The 24,482-nt window shown below is 44.0% G+C and overlaps 1 protein-coding gene across 9 annotated transcripts in view; it reads left to right on the top strand.

The window, feature by feature from the left end:
• Positions 1–24,482, top strand: part of ABCC5 (ATP binding cassette subfamily C member 5) — a 70,928-nt gene that overhangs the window by 11,837 nt on the left and 34,609 nt on the right. For 5 of the 9 annotated variants that reach the window (XM_030574924.1, XM_030574925.1, XM_030574927.1 and 2 more), the window contains 3 exons: positions 18,532–18,692; positions 18,886–19,041; positions 19,847–19,994. In XM_030574924.1, coding sequence (XP_030430784.1) covers positions 18,532–18,692; positions 18,886–19,041; positions 19,847–19,994 — 465 coding nt within the window. Of the gene's footprint in view, positions 1–18,531; positions 18,693–18,885; positions 19,042–19,846; positions 19,995–20,092; positions 24,109–24,482 lie in introns of those variants that run through there. The other 4 variants (XM_030574926.1, XM_030574929.1, XM_030574922.1 and 1 more) reach the window with 2 other exon arrangements.

Raw genomic sequence — 24,482 nt, 5'->3', positions numbered from 1 at the left:
ATTAGCCGGCTCAGGCTGTGGGGCTGTAAAATTGTGGTGTAGACATTTTGGGCTTGGACTGGAGGGTTGTAGGTTCCCCAGGGCTCGGGCTCCAGCCTGAGCCCAAATATCTACCCTGTAGTTTTACAGCCCAAGACCTGCAAGCCCGTCAGCTGCTTCTGGTCAGCTGCGAGTGTTTAATGGCAGTGTGTACATACCCTAAGATCTTATCAGAGTGTTAATTTTCATCCATGAGTGGAAAAACACTCATTCTTAAAAAACCCATCTTTTCTTCTGCCAAGCACTTAGCCTACACCTCATGTATTGGAGGGGAAATTCCACTCTTGTTCTGTTTCTGGTCTGCTAATGCTAAGAGGAAATTGCTGCAGTAGAGGAGTGCTAGTCCAGCAATTCCTTCTGCTGGACTCCCATTGCTCCAAGAAACTGTGCTCATGTCCTGTAGACAGAGGGAGCAGCGTGTTGACTGGAGGGAGTGGATTGGTTCTGCCATTATGGTAGCTGCATATGTTGTGCTGTCTTGCTGTAGGAGGCAGGGGAGAAGAGACAGAGCAGAGAAGAGACAGTTAGTGAAAGTGAGGTACAGAGACAAGGCAAGAGGGAAGATGACAGACAGGGGGAAGTATTTTGGGATGTATCCTACAGAGTGAACTCTGAAGGAATAACTTGGAGGGGAGGGGATAGTGGTTCTAAAATCCAGGTTATGTCTGCTTTTCTCAGTCGTTTGACTGCCCAGTAGTAAAGCTTCTGCACTATTGTCAGGAACTGGATTACAGTTCATTTATGAGAATGTCCGTTCTTACCAGAACAGTCATGCACAGGGGACGCCTGTCACTGATAGTGCGTGTGGGGGTAGAGAAAGTGGTGTTTGCATTCAAGAGGAAGGAAATAGGAGATGACGATGATACCACCATCTGTTTTCTTCAGTCTTTTATTCTTAAAGCTCTGAGCGTTCCTCTCGCCTCTGAGAGAACTGTTCTTCCGGGCTCTGAGCAGTTGCACTAACCTTGGAGGACCTACGGTGTGGATCTCTAAGGCAGGGGTGGCCAACCTGAGCCTGAGAAGGAGCCAGAATTTACCACTGTACATTGCCAAAGAGCCAAAGTAATATGTCAGCAGCCCACCATCCACTCCCCAGTGCCTCCCACCTGCCGGCAGCCCCCACCAATCAGTGCCTACTTCTCCCCCCCCCACTGCAGTCAGCTGTTTCACATGTGCAGGAGGCTGTGGGTGGGAGTGGGGAGGAGCGAAGGCATGGCAGGCTCAGGGGCCTTGGGGAAAGGGGTGGAGTGGGGACAAAGCAGGGGGTTAAGCAGTGAGCACCCCCCCAGCACATTGGCTCCAGCCCTGGAGTCAGTGCCTAGGTAAGGAGCTGCATATTAACTTCTGAAGAGCCACATGCGGTTCCAGAGCCACAGGTTGGCCACCCATGCTCTAAGGCATAGACAAGTGGGGAATGAGGGCAAGATTATTCAGTTCAGATATTTGTACTAGCTCAACAAAAACATGTAACAGACTAAGACACAATCCCCCTTCTTCCCCCTTTCTTTCTGGATATACTCTCATGCCCTCACCTGTCATATGATACATGGATACAAAAGGCTTTAAGAAGCACGAAGTAGAATTTTTTTTTTAATTCTTTTCTTAAAAAAAAATACCAAGGCTATCAATGCTGCCTTTGCTGGAGGACTGCCTGGATGTCTTGAGTGTGTTTTCTGGGAGTGCTCTCATCTTTGATTGCAGCATTCTAACTCCTTCATATTCATTAGAGACGTTCTTTCTCAAAAATGTTCGCTTCTCATTAGGTTTAAATAGATGTTAACAAATACAAATTGCCCAAAGCCCATCCCCTGAAGTGCTCAGCATTGACTCTTGACTTGTTTGTGACTGCAGAACTGATGACACCATCTTCTAGTGTTTTGATTAAAAAAAGAAATCAAAGATCGGAAACTCTCAGGCCTTCTAAACTCTTCATAAAGATTCAAAAATGCATTCATAGTATGTCTCTAAAAAGAGTTTAAGCCTATTATGGTGTGTGTGTGTCTTTTTTTTTTTTAAGCAGATAAATAATTACCCCTTACTTCCCTACATACCGTAGAGCGTCAGCTGGGAAGGGAATGGAGCCAAAATTCCCCCATGGTCCCACTCGAGCAAAAAAGACATTGCATCTCTCTCTTCCCAAGGTAGATAGCTCAGTGTAGGCGCAAATGAGGTTATTCACAAAGTAACAAGAGAATTTGTTGTTATGGGAGAAGAAATTGATTCTTACAGAGTCTAGACACACAGTTTACACAGATTATCCATGGCCTGGAATAGGTCTGCTGTTTGGGTCTTTACAGCTGCTGTTCTACAGATAAAAAAACTCCTTTCCCTTCATCTGAACCACAGCGTAAGATACTGATGCATGTAGTCAGACTTGCCTCTAGTCTTCTGCCTAGCAGTGCTCTGTGCGCCCCCCCCCCCAATTTATAATTTGCTTTTTAGCTATTCCTACTGTGCCAAGTCTTCTCACATGGCCTCAGGTCCTAACACAGAGAGAGAGCGTGTGCCCTACATAGTGAAGAATCCTATTCAACTTGTGCCTCCAGCGTTTTTGCAACCATCAGCCACGTTAACCTAAACTACAGACACAATTGGACAAGGCAGAAACTTTAATACTTTAACTGCAAGAATGTTGTAGGTACCTTAATGATCTTTCCAAATGTTGTTTGTACCATTAGCTACGTATTGTAAAGCACTTCGGATAAAAGCGCTATATTAAAAAGAACTGCACGGCTCCACTAATTAGGTGCATGACCCTTCATTCTCTTGTGTGCGGCTGCCCAGACACACACACCTTAGAGGGAACTCTGCGGACCCCAGTTTGAGAATCTCTGTTCTGGAGTGTTTACTTCTAGGAGATGATTTCCAGGCTCCTGCAGTGAAGAGCTGATCCATCTTTCTCACGTTCCAGTGAGAAAAGCTGCATTAGTAGTGTCATGCTGTCTAGAGTAGCTCACAACTCAAGAGTTCCGATCTCAGATCTGACTATCAGAAAACAAGGCAGACACCCCGAACTAGAGCTGTATTCTATAATTAGGTTTCACCAAGGCAGTAACAAATGTGTACTCCTGGATTACTATATTAGTCTTACCATGGAGTCACAAACAGTTCTCTTAGGATCTCCAGCACATCTTGCCGCCCAAACAAACTACACTTTGTGATGAAAGGTTATTAAAACCAAAAATCACCTTACATTGTGTAGCATATAGGATTAACCTACTAACTTATAGTTTAAGTATTTGGTTTATTGTAATAAGTTTATAGATTTATATAAAAGTAAGGTTGGCTGTAATGCAAGGGACCTACAAGGCATATCCTGTATGTTGAGCTAAGGCAAAGTTATTATATCTATCTGGGACCTTTCACCCAGATAGCAAGTCAACAACTATACATATGTATAAGGCTTTTCAGCTAGATAGATAATGGTAAAGTGGCATAGGGGGTTTCCAAGTTTGTACCCTCAGGCTTAACAGGTCCACCACAAGGAAAGAACCAAAATAATCAGGAGAACAAAAATAACGTGTGTATGATCTAATCTCATTAATACATATGTACATGTCATCAATACGTACAAACATACTAGCCTATGGAGTAAGTGTACCCTAACATTTTTGTGGGTGATGAATGAAGTTTGGGCACAGGAGGAAGGATTTCAGGCACCTGTGCCCTATAAAAGGGGTAACCCGCCTTGCTAGAGTAGACTAGGAGTCTGTACTTGTTTTTCTTAAACTTCCTAAGTTCCACGGGGACTAGGCTAAGTTTTTGTTCTTAGTTTTATTTAGTAGGTTTTAATTTTAAGTTTGTTTGATTGTTAGTTGAGTAAACTCTAAGTTAGCTTCGATAGCTCTAGCTTCTAGGCGTTGCATCTGTCAGGAATTGAGGAACCTGAACCCACAGAGGTGAGGCTGAACCTGATGGTGAGAGACACAGGTCATCAAGGAAGGGTGTGAGTATATTAACCAAAGCTTTGTAGCATATAATACCATATGTATCTTTTGAATAGCAGTAATACAATTGTAACTTTGTAACTCTGATTGTTTTTCCATTTAATTACCACTTCATTTATCTTAATAAAAAGTCTTTGAGGCTATATCTGTCTCAGCGTCAGCTTCCTGTTATACCCCCGAGGGTCCTTTGTAATTCTGTGGAGTCAGATTTGGGACAAGAACTTTCTTATCTTCTGATCAAACAGATTGGTGAGCCTAAAATCCATACTATCCAAATTAATATTAACCTCCTAAATCAAGCAACAGTTAGGTTACTCCCAATCCCAAAGGATCGGCCACTTACCTCAGGTCAATGGATACTCTCAATCTTGCACCAAAAACAAAGCTGGCAGCCAGTTTCTCTAATAAACTAACTTAAAGGTCCATTCTATGCATCTGATGAAGTGAGCTGTAGCCCACGAAAGCTTATGCCCAAATAAATTTGTTAGTCTCTAAGGTACCACAAGTACTCCTGTTCTTTTTGCAGATACAGACTAACATGGCTGCTACTCTGAAAACAAAATGAGTTAGTGAGAGGTTAAAGCAGGTAAAATACATTAACAGGTGAGTCCAAGGTTGTAAATCCAAAGTGATGGCAGAGAGGTAGTGATCTGCAAGTTTTCCATAAGTCTCAGAGTTGCCCAAAATAACCTTTCGGGATCTCTGTCTTGCATCTGGAATGCTCTCTGAAAGTGTCCAAATAGCTCAGAGAGACAGGATCATTCCTGAATCCATTCTTAGAGCTGTAAAAGCAGCAAAGAATCCTGTGGCACCTTATAGACTAACAGACGTTTTGGAGCATGAGCTTTCGTAGGTGAATACCCACTTCTTCAGATGCAGATGCAGATGCATCTGAAGAAGTGGGTATTCACCCATGAAAGCTCATGCTCCAAAACGTCTGTTAGTCTTTAAGGTGCCACAGGATTCTTTGCTGCTTTTACAGATCCAGACTAACACGGCTACCCCTCTGATTCTTAGAGCTGTTTTCTCTGGAAAGCAATCTGGCAAGTGTTTTCCTCACAGCATGTGCTTTTCCTTTGACTAAACGCACACTGGGTCTATGTGGATTTCGCACTGTCAAACCCAATGATCCATGCTTTGAAGTTAACATGCATCTTTATTTACAATTCCAAAGCTCCAATCCCAGTGATGGGCAATCCAATTACAGAGATCTACACAATGTGTTTCGTTACAACAATCCAAACAATCTTTCATTAGTTTTCATGAAGCTTACACACAAAGTAAATTCTTATCTTAACACTAACATATAGTTTTGATCTAGGTTTAATAAAGTATGGGATATATGTAATGTGATAAATGGATTATAGGCAAGTGAAGACAAGAATATTAACATTTCTTTGATATTCACACACAAGTGAATTGGCCTATGGATTTGATTTGAGCTGGCCTGTTGATGTCACACATAGGACTGTCAGATTGCATGGTGAAGCACTCCATTTTGAAAATGCAGGTTGTTTTATGTACAAACGTAACTCTTTCTCTTTGCTCATATGTAGTATTGCCACATTCTTTAGTTACACAGTCACATGCTACTACTCAAATACAATGCATCAGCCCTTACACAACTGCCAAAGTTTTCACTGCTCTGCAACTAAACATTCACACGCAACACAACCTTCCTTAGTTGCATCTCTCAGATTTTTAGCAAAAAATCTAATCTGTATGTCAAGTTTGGTGACTTCCTTTTCTCCTGGAAGCTAATAACTTAGTCAAATCAAACCACTTTCCTGCAGAAGAAGGCAGGAGTACTGCTGCTCAGTGGGAGATGTTACCATACGAAATTGAAACGTTCAACACACAGTGATTTCGACAGTGGTGGTACAGAAAAGTTGCTAGCATTCTTGTATAACAGGATAAACTTTCTTACTCTCTCTGTACCAGAGAATGGCTGAACTGATTTTGCTCAAACTTGTGAGGGTAGTAAATCCAGCCAGACACGCCATGACATTTCAGCCTGGAAACGGAAAGTTGGTTGATGGAAAATGGATTATAATGGAAAGAATTATGCAATCTTAACTATAGTTGCTGCTCTCCTACTATGATATGCCCTAGTGGTTAAGTTTAAATATTAAAATGTGACCTATGCAAATTGTTGGAGGGGACATAGAATGGGAATATAAATGTTTGGTTTCAGAGCTAAGATGTAGCTTCAAATGCTGTTTTGGGGGTTGTTCCATAAAATAAAATGCTTTCCACCAGTAATCAGTGGTTGGGAAAAGAGCTGGTCCACATCTTCCTCTCTTCCCCCGTCCATTTTTTTAATGCCTGGAATTTAAAAAATATTACTCATCTGTGATGTCTGTGTATTTTCTTTGTATCCGTGTAGCATAAATTAGTGATATAGTGAATAGTTTTGTTATGGATAAATCTGATGTCAAAATATTTATTAAAAAAATGCCACCTGTCTCTGATTATGTATGTAATGGCCAGGGCATAGGTATGTATGTATGTATATGTGTGGTTTAAACACCCCATAGAAAGCAGTTAATATTTAAAGGCCATTTCTAAACACATTCAACTCATGATAAAAACTGGTCAGACATATTACAGCTTTAACTCACTCCCTGATTCCTAGCTAGTATGATGTGAAAAATTGTAGACTCCTGAAGTACCTATGTATAGAGTGGGTGTGTTAACCTTAACCTGCATTTACATGTCCTTAGTTTAACACTGGATGTGTATGGTTTTGTATTGTAAGCTTCCACTTAGCCTGGCTCAGAAAATGAGCAACCATATGTAGAAAGAGGCTTTGCGTAGTGATGGTGATACCCAAATCGCATGTACTGGCAGTGTGTGAGATTATAGAGGGTGATTGGATTTTCAATAGCTGTGTCTCTGGGGAGCTTTGAGGCAAATCAGAGCACGTTTCTCAAAAGTTAATTCATTCTAAAATCACTCACTTGGGGCTTGGGTAGAAAAATCGTATTTGTCTCTGAATTGAGATGGGTGGTGATGCAGGGAGGAGCTGTTTTTCATTCTGTGCTGGAGCAGCTCAAACTAGAGCCTGGTCTACACTCGGTGTTTAAACCGAACTTAGCAGCGTTAAACTGATCTAACCCTGCACCCATCCACACAACCTCTTTAAATCGCTCTTTAAACCGATTTCTGTACTCCTTCCCTACGAGGGGAGTAGTGCTGAAATCGGTATTGCCATGTCGGATTAGGGTTAGTGTAGCCGCAATTCAACGGTATTGGCCTCCGGGCAGTATCCCACAGTGCACTATTGTGCCCGCTCTGGAAAGCAATCTGAACTCAGATGCACTGGCCAGGTAGACAGGAAAAGCCCCGTGAACTTTTGAATTTCATTTTCTGTTTGCCCAGTGTGGAGCTCTGGTCAGCACGGGTGGCGATGCAGTCCCAAATCCAAAAAGAGCTCCAGCATGAACTGTACGGGAGATACTGGATCTGATTGCTGTATGGGGAGACAAATCTGTTCTCTCTGAGCTCCGTTACAGAAGACGAAATGACAAAGCATTTGAAAAAATCTCCAGGCTCTGATAGACAGAGTCCACAGCAGGGACTCAGCACAGTGCTGCGTGACAAGCGTAACAGAAAGCCAAAGAATCAAATGGACGCTCATGGAGGGAGGGAGGGGGTACTGAGGACTCCAGCTATTCTACAGTCCCAGCAGTTTCCGAAAAGCATTTGCATTCTTGGCTGAGCTCCCAATGCCTGAAGGGTCAAAAACGTTTTCCCGGGTTTTTCAGGGTGTTTGTATTCAATTTAGACCTTCTCTTCCCGCCCCCCCCGAAAGAAAAGAGGAAAAAAAAAGTTTCTCCCCTTTTTTTCAGTGTCACCCTATGTCTACTGCATGCTGCTGGTAGATGGGGTGCTGCAGCGCTGAACACGAGCATCCCCTTCCTGGTGGCAGACGGTGCAAAATGACTGGTAGCCATGGTCATTATCAGCCCATGAGTGCTCCTAGCTGGCCTCAGTGAGGTTGGCCGGGGGCCCCGGGTAAAAATGGGAATCATTCCCAGCAGACTGTACAGAAGGCTTGGTAACCGTCCTCCTCATAGCAGCTGGAGGCTGAGCGCCATCAGCCCCCCGCTGTCATGTCTAAAGAAGATTCTGTAGTCCCTGGACTATCATAGCAGCTGGAGGCTGCCTCCCCCTCTTTTTATCTCACTAAAAAGTCAGTGTTTCTTATTCCTGCATTCTTTATTACTTCATCACACAAATGGGGGGACACTGCCACAGTAGCCCAGGTAGGAGGATGGAAGCAACGGGTGGGGTTGTTGCAGGGGCACCCCCTAGAATGGCATGCAGCTCATCATTTCTACGGGATCTCTGGGGCTCTGACACGGAGCAGCTGTGCTCTCTGGTTCTCTAGTACACATGCCCCATATTCTAGGCAGGACTGACTCTATTTTTAGACAAAACATAAAGAAGGGAATGACCAGGGGAGTCATTCTCAGTTTTTGTCCATGCGCCCCGGCTGACCTCAGCAAGGCCAGCCAGGAGCACCCATGACAGCAGCAGACAGTACAAAAGGATTGATAACCATCATCGTCAATTTCCAAATGCAGATGGTGCAAAATGACTGATAACCATCATTTCATCTCCAATTTACAATGGCAGACGGTGCAATAGGGATGGTAAACATCTCTGTTACCTTGCAAAGGCACATGAATGCTGCGGTGTAGCACTGCAGTACCGCGTCTGTCAGCAGCATCCAGTACACATACAATGACAAAAGGCAAAATAGGTGCCATGGTTGCCATGCTATGGCATCTGCCAGGGCAATCCAGGGAAAAAGGGCACGAAATGATTGTCTGCCGTTGCTTTCATGGAGGAAGGATTGAGTGACAACGTTTACCCAGAATCACTCGCGACACTGTTTTTGCCCCATCATGCATTGGGATCTCAACCCAGGATCTCAATGGGCGGGGGAGACTGCGGGAACTATGGGATAGCTACCCACAGTGCAATGCTCCAGAAATCAACACTAGTCTCATTACATGGACGCACACCGCCGAATTAATGTGCTTAGTGTGGCCGCGTGCACTCGACTTTATACAATCTGTTTTAAAAAAACGGTTTCTGTAAAATCAGAACAATCCCATAGTGTAGACATACCCTAGGAGGGACCCTGAAAATTTAATGCACTCTTCTGTTACATGTCACTAGCAAGGAAGTGAAGTGAAAACCTGTGTAAGCAAAGTGCACCTGTCAGAGGAATTGCAGGTTATATGATTGCTATGATGCCTAGGACAAAACAAATCAAGGAATGAAAGTCTCTCTCCTTCCTTTTCATACATACGCATTAGGTGAATGTGTTGTTTCTGTGAACTACCAAAACCATGCAAACATTAAGCTCGCACCCATTATGTTGCAGCACCTTATTGTGAATGTATTGTGAGTTGTTGGGGGAGTATATGTACTTGAGTGGCTAAATCACATGGGGGAAGAAGAGGGAGAAAATTTGGAAACAGAATTATTTTAAAAGTGCCTCTCCTTTTTCCCACTGAGGCACTTTGAAGTGGCTATACAGCACACTCAGGTTTTTACAAATATATAATACAAAGTATGCAGTGAGCCTGTTGAAACCATCCTGTTTTTATAGCTACAGCATAGATACTCAGAAGAAAATTGGCAGGGAGGTGTGAGGACAGACTGGTGCAGATGAAAGCTTGCGCAGTCTGGACAAAGAAGGAAATCCAGGCAGGGGAAAAATTGCAGCATTAATCATCTTAGAAAAATTTAATTAAAACACTTCCCTGCCCTCAGGCAAAACAAACTAATGTTGGTTTTAAGCCATAGCCAAGTGAGGAAGTGGGCACTAGGAGCTTCTGTTAGTATCCCAGAGTTCTGCTAGTACCCAGAGTGCATTTAGAGTGCAAACAGGGGCGATGACCCTGATGTGGTACTGGCAGATGAGCCAACCTGTTCTGTTCCTTGCAGTATATGCTGCTCTGCCTGTGCACTTTAATCCTGAGCCACCGTCTTGCTGTTAGTCCTTGTTTGACCCCTCTTATGTGGACTCCTGATGCAGGAATGAGCACACATAGATGTGTGGAACTGGTTCAGGGGACTGCTCCTCTGATCAATTCTCATTTCTTGTTAAAAACACTGCTTGATATACCCTTGGTCTGAAAAAAATAAGGGAATTGCATTCAGCAGAATATCTGCTGCTGCTTGTTACCCTGGAGCTGTCCTGGGGGCAAATGAATTTAAGTAACTGACTATACCTGTAAACTGTTCAGATAAAACCTCAGCCATTCCAATCTCTTAACTGCAAAGATCCCAGCAGAACTCCATACACAGACTAGTTCTCCATTTTGGCCAAGCAATTTCCCTCTCACCCCTTTCTCGCCCTCAGCCCCACTTCTAACTTTTGAGGTAGCATATATATTTGGGTTTTTATATACATTTAATCACATTAAACTTTCTTAAGCAATTTATATATCGGGGTTCTGAAACTTCTTACTAAGGCAACCCACCAACTCCATTTTTTTTCTTCTTTTTTTGGTGACCTGCCACGACATCTATGAACCGTTGCCCCGCCCCTGCAACCCCAATCCAAGCCTGGTGTGCAGAGAAGGCCCAGGATGGGTTTTGGAGAGCAAGCCTCCCCCTCACACCCTCCAGCAGTGGCTCCTGTTCCAGCCCCTTCTGAGGGTTGTGACTTGGTGCCCGACTGTCCCAAACCTGAGTAGTGCTGTGACTCCATCCACTAGGTTGGGAGTGGGGAGAAGATTTCTGGGCTGGGCTTCCCCAGCACATAGGGGGAATGGGCCAGTGGGGGGCTATGCTGGGGAACCACATGGGGCAGAAGCTCTTTCAAATCTAGAGGTGAGGAGGAGATCAGGATAGTTTTCCCAAACCCACCACTTGAACCCAGTGGTTCATCCCATCTGAATCCCTCCCCCCCTTTCTGGGAAAACAGCCTTCTCCTGCTGCCAGTTTAATGTAATTAGTCCTGTAGGTCACATGGTAGCAGTCTGTGCTGCAGTGTTGAAGGTTCCGGTATCCAGACTTGGTGATTCATTTTGACAGGTGATGCCTTATTACAGTTGCGTGTAATATAATTAAAAAACAAAACATTCCCCTCCCTGGGAAATTACATAAAAGTTATCTTAAATATTTTTTGGCAACAAAGTCAAATATCTGAAAGTTGGGACATGCTAGTAGAAAGGTTGCCTGTGCGACCTTACTCCCTTGTGCATATAGATTATGATACATTCCTTAATTATGTGATGACGTAATTATCACAGGTCCCACCTTACTCAAGTCACAGGATGGATGTGCAAAGGGCAACTATAAACTGTCTGTTTCCTAAATTTTGAGCGCTTGACTTTGAATCTAGATGTGCTTCTAATGTTTTTGTATTTTAATGTTATATGACCCCCGATGCGGCGTTAGCAAGATAGCGAGTTAGAAAAAGTGTGGCAGGAATTGCCCCGTTTATTGGCATGCATGCCCACAACTTGGATGTCATTGAATTCAGTAGATATGGGTTGAAGCCTGTTATTTCATGTATTTGCTGATGGACATGCTAGTTTACTTACCAAGTAAAATAAAAGAAACCTGTGTCACAAGGGGAGTTCAGCACACTGTCAGTGCTGAACAAATGATTTTATAACCTAAGAGTTCAGAAGCCTAGGCCAACTGAATTTGATAGTAACTTAACACAGTGCTAAGTCTGTTGCTGTGCATTGATGGTACAATCAGTAAATGTGTGTTGAAGAAGCTTCATTTCACCGTGGCTGTGTCTACACAGGCAGAGTTACAGCGCCTCTCAGAGAGCACTGAAGGGAAACCTCTTTTTCTGTGTTCACATGGTCAGCAGCCTGTGCAATAGCGTGTTCACACTTGTGGCACTTGCAGCGGCGTTCGAAGCAGTGCGCTCTGGGCAGCTGTGCCACAGAGCATCTCTTCCTCTTCTGCCGCTAAGTGTTGTGGGAAGGTGGAGAGGAAGCGGGGCATCCTGGGCCCTGCCTAATGCCCCGTGATGCATTGCTTCGCATCCCAGCAATCACTGTGCTTCCATCCGCATTTGGCGCCATCTTTCACCGGTTTCTGTACTGTGTGCTCTGTGTCTTTGGTCTGCAGGAATGGATCCCGCACTGTTGACCAATATGCTGCTCGCTCTGACTAACATGTCACGAGTGGCAGTGGAGTTATTCCTTAAACTACAAAGGCAAGAGGAGAGCGACATTGATCTCGCCATGCATAGTAGCAACAACATGAGATTGCTTGTGGCATTCATGGAGGTGCTGAGCCCAGTGGAACGCCGCTTTTGGGCTCAGGAAACAAGCACTGAGTGGTGGAATCACATCGTCATGCATGTGTGGGATGACGAGCAGTGGCTGCAGAACTTTTGGATGAGGAAAACCACATTCCTGGGACTGTGTGATGAGCTCGCCCCAGCCCTGTGGTGCAGGGACACGAGAATGAGAGCTGCCCTGCCATTGGAGAAGCGCATGGCAATTGCACTGTGGAAACTGGCTACTGCAGACTGCTACCGATTGGTCACTAACCAGTTCAGAGTGGGAAAGTCGACCTTTGGACTCCTGTTGATGGAAATGTGCAGGACCATTAATGGCATCCTGCTCCGAAAGATCATGACTCTGGGCAACGTGCGTGACTTGGATGGCTTTGCACAAATGGGCTTCCCTATCTGCGGAGGGGTGATAGATGGCACACACATTCCAATTCTGGCACCGGACCACCTAGCCATAGAATACATTAACTGGAAGGGGTATTTCTCTGTGATTCTCTAGGCGCTTGTGGATCACCGCGAACATTTCACAGAGATTAATGCAGGCTGGTCCAGAAAGGTGCGTGACGCACGCATCTTTCGGGACACTGGCCTGTTCAGGAAGCTGCAAGCAGGGACTTTCTTCTCAGACCAGAAGATCACCGTAGGGATGTTGAAATGCCCATTGTGATCCTGGGAGAACCTCCCTACCCCTGAATGCCATAGCTTATGAAGCCATACACAGGGCACCTTGACAGAGGCAAGGAGCAGCTCAACAACAGGCTGAGCAAGTGCAGAATGACTGTGTGTGCTTTTGGTCATTTAAAGGTCCGCTGGCACTGCCTATATGGGAAGCTGGACCTGGCCGATGACAATATTCCTGTGCTTAGAGCCGAGTGCTGTACGCTCCATAATATTTGTGAAGGGAAGGGTGAAAGCTTCACTCAGGGCTGAATGGCTGAGGTTCAGCACCTGGAGACTGAATTTAAACAGCTAGAGACCAGGGCTATTAGAGGGGCTCAGCGCCGGTCCATAAGGATCAGGGATTCCTTGAGGCAGCAATTTGAAGTTGAAATCCACTCATATTTGTTGCTATGCTCAGGAGTGGAGTGCTTGTCGTGCTAGGGGGTGATTGTGATTGGTGCAGATGATGATGCACTATGAAGGTTTAAGAAAATTGCCTGTTGCTTTGCAAGGTTCTGTTCACTTTCAATTAATGGAACAAAGATTGCTTTCAAACCAAAACAATTATTTTATTAAAAAACAACTGGAGGAGAGAGACAAACAAAAACACGTCAGCACTGTGGGGAATGGGAGAAGGGAGGGTCCCAGGAGGAGATGGAGTCCCGTGACAGTTAAAGATTTGTGTATGTCCAGGTATCATATGCAGCCTTGTCCTCTGGAGTACAGTGCAGCAGGTAATGTACTTCAGCGGGGCTAAACTGCAGAGGGATGGGTCTTGAGTGCAGTAGGTATTGGGAGTCCGCAGGGATGGACTCTGATGGGGCAGGAGGGGAATGCAGTGGGTACAGACTGGAGCCAGGAGGTTGATAAGAGTGTGTTGGCAGTGTCTTAGGGGCACATGGGAAAGAGTTCTGTGACAGTGGCTGCAGGGGAGGTTGCACCCAGAGCTGCTCAGTTTGCAGTGCTAGGAGCACCTGGAGCACGTCTGCTTGGCGCTCCGTAACTTTTAAGAGCTGTTCCATGACTTTGTTCTGGCACACCGCGTTCTCCTTTCGGTCCATCTTCTCGCTCTCCCGCCTCTCCTTTAATTCTTGGTTTTTGACCGCGGAGTGCATCACGACATCGTGCAGAAAGTCCTCTTTAGTTCTTTCTCCGTTCAGCCGGCGATAACAAAGAGGGAGACTGGGCTCCCAGGGTCATATCTGTGAAGCCAAAATGCAACATTTACAGAAGCAGTATTTGCAACACACAGACCACTGATTTAGCCACTATTCACATACCTGTCACTAATTGTCTGACTTCAGACAAGCACACATGAGCCACAAGACCCCCACAATGGTGAGTAACCGTGGCGGGGGGAGGGGAATGAGTGTTCCAGGACCGTACTGTACACTGGGCACGTGGCTGTTGGGAACAGCCAGCACTGCAGGGAGGGGGCCTTATAATCATTCCTGTCTCCACACTTTCCACAGGCTGTATTCATTATGGAAGATACCTCACCGCTGAGGGTGAGCAGGGAATCAAAGGTCTTCTCCAAGACTATGGCTTCTGCCCTGGCCCTTATTTAGCTCGCCTGTATGCGGCAATGATTCCCCGCCCTCCTCCCCAGTGACGGGAGAGTGGCTCAGGAAAGTTACCCTTAATGGGGCAAGAAACAAAGCAGCTCTGCCAAAGAACCTGCGGCAGCTGATTGCTCAGTATCTCCATGAGAACTTCGTGGATATCTCTGAGGGAGATTCCCATGAAACGAGGGAGCCAATCAACGCCCTGTTCCGCCGCTCAGACTAGGCATGTGGTGGTGTGAGCATCATACAGACACAAGCCTACTTTCTGCAACCCTCCTGCCCTTAACAACTCATGTCAGTGATTCCCAAAATCAAAGCCACTTACCACAGGCCTCCTCTTGTTTGTGCTTCGCCAAGCTCTGACAGCTGTGCCTGGCTAGCCTCCTCCGGGATAGAGAAGAGCTCCTGACTGCATTCATCTCTGACCTTCAAGTCATTCTCTGCCTCTGGGTCCCCCACCCCTCCACATCCTCATCCAAGATTTCCTCCTCCTGGCTCGATCCACTCTTGACTGGCACGCAAGCCACCGAAGTATCCACACTGGCCTTCGCAATGGAGATGGGGTCGCTGCTGAGTATTGCATCCAGCTCTTAGAACTGGCAGCTCGTGGGCGCAGCACCGGCGTGGCGGTTTGCCCCCGTGGCTTGTGGTAGGCATTCCGCAGCGCCTTCACTTTGACCCTGCAATGCATTGTGTCCCGGTCATGGCCCCTTTCTGTTATGCATTGTGAAATCTATCCATAAGTATCAGAATTCCTACGGTTGGAGCACAGCTGGGACTGGACAGCTTCCTCTCACCAAATGCTGATGAGGTCCAGCAGCTCGGCGTTGCTCCAAGCGAGGGATCGCCTGGTGTACGGAGCAGGCGTGGTCACTTGGAAAGTTGCACTGAGACCACTGCAAGGGTCGCTGAGCAAACAGGAAGGGGACTTTCAAAACCACTTGGGAATTGAAGGAGTGGGGCTCGTGGTTGATCACCGGAGGGCAGGGCAGTAGAGTTCAAACCGACGACCAGAGAGGCGAGAACAGGCGTTGTGGGACGCCTCCCGGAGGCCAATCGAAGTTTCTGCACACAAAGTGGCTTGGCAGTGTGTACACCTCCAGAGTGACAGCTTAAAAAGCTGCGTTACTGTGCAGAAACTTGCCAGCGTAGATGAGACCTAAGGCTTTATCAGGCCTGCACAACATGGGGGTGGGAGCTGGGCGGCGCTGGGGGGATGTTTCGGCGGCCCTGGGGGAGGAGGGCGGTTCGGCCCTCAGTTATTTTCTTCGGAGTAATATGGCCCTCGCCGCTTTACGAGTTGTGCAGGCCTGGGCTTTATCTACACTCCAACTGCTAGAGTGGCACAGGCGCAACAGCGTAACACTTCAGTGTAGCCACTGAGTACAGCCAGGGGAGGGGTTCTCCCATTGCTGGAGTTAATCCCCTTCCCTGAGAAGTGGTGACTAGGTAAACAGAATTCTTCTGTCAACCCAGTGCTGTCTACACCAGAGACTAGTTCAGCTTAAATATGTCTCCCAGGGGTGTGAATTTTTCACACCCCCCTGAGCAGTGCAGCTGGTTCATCTTAACATTTTAGTGTGGACTTGGCTTAAAACTGCATGCCTTTGTTGGCTTTTTTTAATACGACACAAAGAGCTGCAGGGTCTTCTTGAAAGCATAGTTATTATACAGCAGTGTGGTGCACTGCTTTCTGGTGACTCAAATCTGGCATTTACAGCAACTCTTCAAGCTTCTGTCTGCTGTGCCAACACCATGAGATGCATTCTCCTCTTGCTGCCCAGGGGTTTACACGCACCTATTCCCCTGTGTTTTGAGAAGAATATAGACTCCTTTCGAAAGCAGTTTCCTATTCATGTACTATTCAGTCGCTTCTAGGCATGCTGAGAGAAATTCTGTTGAGTGGCAGCTCAGGGTAACCAAATTGTTTACATAGTGTGTGCTTAAAAAAAATCTTTGGATTGTCTAGAAGTTGAGAGACCGGGGATGGCGGTGGGAGTGGAGTTAATTTGGACTTACTTCTCCTGGTGAAAGAGACAAGCTATTCAGCTTACATAGGCTCTTCAGGTCTGGGAAGGTGTCGCAGCTAAATACAATGTGGAACAGTGTGTTAAACATAAGAAGTTAACACATGTTGCAAGAGGCCATTCGAGGTAATGTGGGCAGTTACCACTTCAGCAGTGACAGGACAAAGGAGGGTTAGTGAGTTCATTGTTGTAACGAGCCATAAATAAGTGTCTTTTCTGAGTCCGTGATTTTTAGTGTCTAGCTAAGTTCTGAATTTAAGCTTCCAGACTCATCTTTTGAAGGTGGTGTGCAGGTTTCCTTTGGGACAAAGACAAAGATCAAACAGGGAGTGATTGTTTTGCTAAAGTACTTACCCGTGGTTGATATGGTGTGTTTTGTCATTTGTCTGTGTGAGTTCTTTCGTAAGTTACTTTACATTAAATAAAACTAGAATTCAGTCTTCAGGTTGTACGTATGCCTGAGTCACCACACATTTGTTTACATTTAGATGGTATGCTGCTTCGGGGTGGGACTGTGTATTTTTGGTTTTCTGCAGGGTGCCTGGCCTACTTTGGGGTGCTATTTAAATAAATAAAGGGTGAATTTATGCCCCTCTGAATTTATTGTCCTGGTCTCTTGTACACATTGGGGTATATGGAGATCTAATAATGCTTGCATATTGATGGACTGTGAGCCTGAATCCCAGACAAATGTCAATACTCCTAACAAAGTCATATAACCAGAGAGAATGGGAATAAAATACTTAGTATTGATGGCCTTTTAGGACATTTAACCCAGAGGGTATCATGCTTCAGGAGACTACTAGCTAGCTGCAGCTGATATTTTCAGAGAATAATCTATTTTCAGAGAATAATCTCATCATTGATAAGGCAGTTAACGGGGAAACGTGCGTGTTTCCGTGTAAAAAGTGGCAAAGATTTTAAAGTCAGGATGCTGTACAAAGCATACTGGTCTCTCTAAGAACTGGAATACTCAGTATCACTTTTTTTCATGTAAACGGGCCTAATCTTGCTCTCATTTAAATTAGTGGGGACAGTACTGAGCACTGGGCTAGTGTACACTTTGGTACTAAGTCGCCTGGTACCCTTGCTATGTCTGGCCCCTGAATAAAGGAAGTTCCAGGATGCTCTCTGGCACGTATGTCCAGAGTTGTACTTTCTCCTCCCTTCTTTGGAACTCAACTCCATCCTTTCAGGCAGCTGTGAAAATATCTCTTGGCCAAGAAGAGGGTAGCATATTTGCTTCCTAGGGAGGTCCCATGAAGCAGGGGGAAAGGGACTTTCTGCTCTCAGGAAGCTCCTCTATGAACAAGTGTAATTGCCTTTCATTGGATATCCCTGGTCTGTATTATGAGAAAGTAAATGGCAGTGGTTGTGAATATCAAAGGAAATACTTTTTCACACAATACATATTTAACCCGTTGAACTATTGCAGGGTATTTTTGAGGCATAGAGCTTAATAGGATTAGACCTTCATATGGATACAGATCTCCTGAGTTACAGTAAGTAGGATAAAAGTTAATAAAGTATGTTAGCCTTCGTGTTTCAGGACATAAGCCAATAACCAACTGCCTGAATTTTGGAAGAATCCTCTCCATTGGGCATTGTCCATCATGAGGGTTCTACATCTTTCTCTGAGCATTTGGTACTGGGCCAGAGAGCAGTCACAGGGCAGGATGGACCATTGTTCTGATCTAGTCTGGCAAGTGTATGTACTTAATCCTCTGTAACCCAAAACATATGGATATCATGCTACTATTTGAGCTCCACATTCTAGAAATCCAGAGAGATAAAGCAGAGCTAGACTATAGGGGATCCCCCATGTTGGTTTGCGGTCCCCAAGCTATCCATTTGTCCCCAGAGATCTTTAGTTACAGTGATTGCTCTACATTATCACAGCGATTCACAGCAGTAACAGGTGTGAAGTTGCTGGAGACAGAAATGATTGATTTTAAGACTATTGTGGAACTCTTGAATTTCTGACTTCATTGTCTTGTTTGTGAAAGCAGGTGGAATGTCAAGATGCCTTGGAAACAGCAGCACGGGCAGAAGGCCTTCCGCTGGACATCTCCATGCATTCCCAGCTGAGGATGTTGGATGAGCAGCATCACAAGGGCAAATATCACCATGGCTTGAATTTGCTGAAACCCATACGGACTACTTCCAAGTAAGACTTTGTGCTAAAAAAGAACTGATCTGGCAACCTCAGCCTTCTTGAAAATAGACTGACTGTGATTGCAGTTTTTAAATTCATGGTTGATGCTGAAATGTCATCTTTGAAAATGTATTAAGCAAGTATTTCTTTGTGTAGACCATGCATTTTTTCTCTTTAATTCCATTGTAATTTCTCCTTCTTTTAGACACCAGCACCCAGTAGACAATGCTGGACTTTTCTCCTGCATGACCTTTTCATGGCTCACTCCTCTGGCCCACAAAGCATACAAGAAAGGGGAGCTGTTTATGGACGACGTGTGGCCTTTGTCAAAGCATGAGTCTTCAGATGTTAACTGTAGAAGGTAGGGATCAGCTGGTCCATATTATTTCCCCTGTACTCTAGCCCTTTGCAGCCTGGTGTGTACTCTAATCTGGTATTTTTGCCGATATTTGCATGTACTAACATTGAAAAAGCAGCTCTTAAATCCTTTCTGTCAGAGGAGGGGATCTTAATCTTATTTATCCTTGGGCCAGTTCCTTCTGAGATACACTGGTGTCTCAACCTCACTGACTTCAGTGGGATCACACTGCTGTAACGGAGCAGGTTTTATCCCTGTGGGTGTTTCATAACTGCTTTTTTGCTTTTGCTCCTTTATCAGAACTATTTTTGTGTTTTTTAAACGAGGGCTGTGGCTCTCAGCCCACATTCTGAACACGCAATGATGAATTGATGACCAGATAACAATGATAATAACTGAATATAGTCTGAATGCAGGTCAAATCCTGCTGTCAGGCTTACCATTGTGGTCAGTGGGATATTTGCTCAGGGCCAGAGCTATAAGATTTGGCCCCAGGGTTTTACGGCAGGATAGAACAGAAAAGGAGAGGAAGTGGTGAGATTCGTGTTCCTAATAGGACTCTGGGTAAAGTAAAAAGCATTCTAACTTTTTCAGCTCTGCTCACTGTAGAAGCCTCTTTGCACAGAGATTCAGGATAGAACTATTTCCCCTGGCTGTGTAGAAGGTGCTATCCATGTTTATGAAGCTTGGTGGTTTGTGTTGCTCACAGTCGTGTGTCTGATGAGAAGTTTACCAGAGAATAACCTTTGAGATATAGCATCTGTGTCCTGTAGAAAGATTCATAATGCATGGTTTGTGCTGCTTTTAGGTTAGAGAGACTATGGCAGGAAGAACTGAAAGAAACAGGACCTGAAGATGCTTCTCTCCGGAGGGTTGTATGGATCTTCTGCCGCACCAGACTCATAATTTCCATAGTGTGTCTGATGATCACACAGCTTGCCGGCTTCAGTGGACCAGTAAGTAATATCCATCCTTTTTTTAACAACCGCAGATGGCTCCATCCCACAGCCAGCTCTAACATGTTAAGGTTTCATTTCAGGGTCACTGACACAGTATGATTAGTTAGAAATAATATTGCTCCTTACAGTTTGCTGGGAGAAGATGATGTTTCCAGAATGATGCAGCAATCCAAAATAGCTTTCATACAGCTGGTGGATCATTTGCTGAATGGTGGGGCCAGGTTTCTGGAGAGGTAGTGGGTTTAGGTGTCCTGAAAGAAAAACAAACTTCGCTTTTCCCTCTGGTTTTGAGTGTAGCTTAAAGTTCCTCCTTAACTGGTGTGATCACATTGCACTAAATTCTTACCTAAAGTTTTTTGCTTTTAGATAGGTAATTTATTTTGGAAGTAAAATTCAAACCGGCAAGATATCACTTTGTAGAGCATTGGCATTAATAGTGCAGTCTGCAAAAAATGAAACTGAGTGGTGGTGTTAGATCGTTATTTAAAAACCAAAGGAAATGGGGCTAAGGAGAAGTCTGCAAACTTAGTTATCGATGCTACAAGGATTGATCAGGTGGGTTACGTTTAGAAGCATTAGAATATGGAATTGCCACTAAGAATTGTTGCTGCTTGAACTAGTTAGTAATGAAAATTCAACATATGGGATTTGACATTCACACCATTTTCTTGTCACCTGTTTGTTGCACATGTTGTGCAGATTTACAGTTGCGATCTTGACTAAATTTATTCTCTACAAATTTCCCTTGAGGAGTAGGAGCAGTATTACTGCTTGTAGTACATGTTTCAGTGTGCTGTTAAGATGGAGATTCGTTACTTGGGTAAGTACAACAGGGTTGTGTTGTTAGGTTAAGAAGTCTTCTAAAAATGTTTTTTCTTGCTTTTTGAACCTTTTAAAAGTTTGCCTTGTTTCTTATAATAAGAATAACAATAATTGTTTTCTTGGTATTGTTTCACAGTAATAATAGCTTAATGGTAATAGCTTGTGGTAATCATGAAACACTTGGACAACCTGTTGGGTGCACTGTTAATTACCAAAATGTTGAAGTATTAAGGTTTTAACAGAACCAGGTTCCCCCAAGAAGAGCTTCTGTCATTGTTTCACTACAGGGCCCAGTAGCTGCTCTTATCTTTAGCAGAGAACTTATAGCAGGGTTGTCCCTAATTTCTTTAGAATAATTATATCTATTTGTCAGAGCCAAACTGCTGAATGGGAGGAAACTTCAATAGTCTGGGGTTTCAGGTTCCAATTCATGCTCAATTTGGATGCAGTAAAGTTATCCTTCGAACATTTGCCTATATCCAGTCAAAATTGGACTGCTCTCTGAATGAGGAAAGTGCCTTTTTGGGTTTCATCATTTGGAATGAAAAATGAGTCTTTACCACCCTCCCCACAGTGATACACATGTGCTGTCTCCTCTGAAGGATCAGTGCTTTCTTGTACTGATACACCTTTTCAGTCACATTGAAATGAGAAGGGAGGTCTGAAAAAGCACTTAGCTTGTCCACATGTATTGATGAAAATTACCAAAATGGAGTTAAACATTTTCCCAAACTTTAAAATTCTGAATTGAACTTCCCTGACATTGGAATGCTAGTGGAAATGGCGTAGTGGTGGTCTCACTAATAAGCATTGTGATGGTTATAACTGAGAGGGGTGCTTATTGGATTTCATATCAGGGCTTTTTGCTATCCTTCAGGAGTCTGGCACATCTGGCACAATTTCTAACCTTGTAGCCTGTTCAGAGACAGCTTATTGTCCTGTGTCAGAATACCTTCTAATAACCATCAGAATGCACTAGTGCAGGTGAGATGCTTCTCATCTCCAGCTGATACAGTTACTACCATTTAACCAGCTGCTAAACCTTTTATGTTCAGATGGAGGGGAGGGGCAAGGCAAAGAATATTTCTAATTTACTAAACAAAATCAGTTTAACTCCAGGCCTGAACAATTTGTATGTTTGCTCAGAACTAGCCTTCCTGTTTGGGAGATGGGGAAACTTGCTATCTTAGTGGAGTACAGCTTGACCGTTCAGACAGTTATTGGAGGGGGGAGTGGTAAGCTGTTTGAGGTAAGTTTCCCACTCTTCTAGTTCCGCACCAGTTGCAGCTTGCTTTGTGCTGTCAGATACTGGATGTGGGTGGGGCATCTTTCTCTGTAGTGGAACCAATGACAGAAGCTGTTCTTTAGAATTTTCAGGATGGCTGTATTCTGCGATCAGAATGAGACAGTCAAGCTGGTCAGAATCCAACGCCAAGAGTAAAGGTAAGGTAATGTTTATTCAATGGGAATGCTTAAGACAGCCGAGCAGCTAATAGCAATTACTATGGTAAAAATCGCAGGAGTCCCTTTCCCCATTTAGTTAAAATTAAAATTTTAAGGCTTTAACTCCAGTTTTGTAAAGAACTTTGGATTTTTTCATTAAACTTCTTCAAATGGAATGTTTTGAAATGTAAATGCTAAATATTGTGACTTCTTTTTCCTCTTTCAAATTCTTTAATCTGCTGTTTCCTCTCTTTTTTTCCTTTTGAAATGTTTTTTCTTTTTTTTTTTTTTTGGTTCGGTATAATGTAAGCCTTGTCTTTTATCTCATCACGGGAGATGCTGATTCTATAGAACAGTGCTGAAAAATTGCACTTAAAAGGTTTTGGGAGGAAAGAGACCCCAGGAAACATCTGCTATCTTTACACACCTTCCTTTGGAGACTTTCAGCAGTGCTGTGGGGTGTGAGAAAATGCATGCTGTGCTGCGATCATGCTGAGTTACAGCTCGTGAGGAAAAGGGGGGCTTTTGACTCCCACTACTCAGTGACTCAGTTGTGTGTGTTGGATTGAAAACAGGAAAAGAAGCCAATCTTCTCATTAGTAACTGCAAACCAACTGTATACAGTTGTGGCCAAAACAGTTGATGTAAAGCTAAATGTAAGTGAGGAAAAAGCTGGAATACAGTAGTTCTGTGAATGTGAGCTCCTCACATTTGATCAGGGACTAGTGTGTAAATTTCTCAGTGGGCCATTCCAGAACCTGATGGACATCTGGCTTTAATTCGCACTTCGAAAGTGAATAAGCAAAACTATATACAGCATGTTTCCTTGGTTCTGGGATACAGAATCAGCCACTTCAGGACAAATGCATTCAGCCTCCATTTTTGTCTGTTGTTCGGTGGTGGGCTGTAGCTGCTGTTACCTTTGCTGAAGTAGTGCCTTTTTGTTTTTCTTCCTTGCTCACGCTATGCAGAACTCTTATTTGCAAAACCTGTTTTAGCCAAGAGGACTTCAACAGACTGTGAAAGGCTTTCCAAATCATTTCTTTGATCTCACATTTTTGGCATTTTGTTGTGTTGTGGGCAAAGGTAATTCTCAGCTCTGTATTAAAGTACCAACGTCTAACCGTATAAACACCAACGTCTTTAAGCATCTTTGTTGAAAAGCCTTCTTTAGGGAATCTCCATTTGTTAGCTGTGAGGCCTTACTGTAGCATACCTCTTAAACCAAATTTCAGAATCCATGCACCCGCAGGAGCCTGCCTGACTAGCACCTCAAGTTTCACTCCCTCTCGGACTTTGTGAACATATATCGGGTTCTGTTTTTGTATCTTTAATTTTGTGTTTGTAGTTTTAACTTAGTTTGTGTCAGAGGCTAGACTGTTAGATACTAGCCTTTTATAATTCTCTTGTATGTTCAGATTGATGTTTATGCGATGCTCTTCCTGTTGTACAGTGTTTGTGAAATGTTACCCATTTTAACATGGCACTTAATTGTTTTTAAATAAAAGACTGTTATTTCGCAGTTGATAGTATTTAATATTGCTGATGAATGTGATTTATATGATATACTATGCCGTTGACTAACACACAACTGGAGGTGGGAGTCGTGGTTCTTGGGGCTGTCCTGTCTTTCGGCAGGTGATGATTGAAATATGATTCCTGAGGTAAACTATTTTTGTTTTTGGAGGGGGGAGGCGGGTGGTGGGGCAAAGCATTTTTTTTAATAGTCTGGTTATCACTTACCTGTGTTTTCTGCATGTTCTTTTCTTTACTATTAAACTGCTGATGTTTATTTTCAGGAATGTTTTGCAAATGTCCTTCTCACTCTTCCCCAGTACAACTGTAGGTACATTGTTCCTTTTTATCAAATAAGCACGTTTGACGCAAACAAAAAAGGTCTTAATGTCACATAAAGGAATGTGTCTTAATGTGTTCAAATGTATAAATACAGACTATTTTAAAAAACGTTTTCGGTATGATAAAGCATTGCTTTCAGCTAACTGACAGATTTATGTTAAGTTGGAAGACACAAAGAATAAGAAGTTTTTTGTTGCAAGGAATGAGGTTCCAAATTTAAATCCCCCATACCTGCTAAATTTGACTCTCTGCTTTGCTCTCAGCAGGGCTTTGTGTAACAGTACTGTGTGTTTTGACAATTTTTATTTCTAGAAAGAAGATTCCACGTAATACAAATTGCTCATTGAAAAACAAAGTAGCCCA

This window comes from Gopherus evgoodei, chromosome 9 (assembly GCF_007399415.2).
Source record: "Gopherus evgoodei ecotype Sinaloan lineage chromosome 9, rGopEvg1_v1.p, whole genome shotgun sequence".
Taxonomy (NCBI): Eukaryota; Metazoa; Chordata; order Testudines; family Testudinidae; genus Gopherus; species Gopherus evgoodei.
This window is presented reverse-complemented; position numbering and strand designations above follow the sequence as displayed.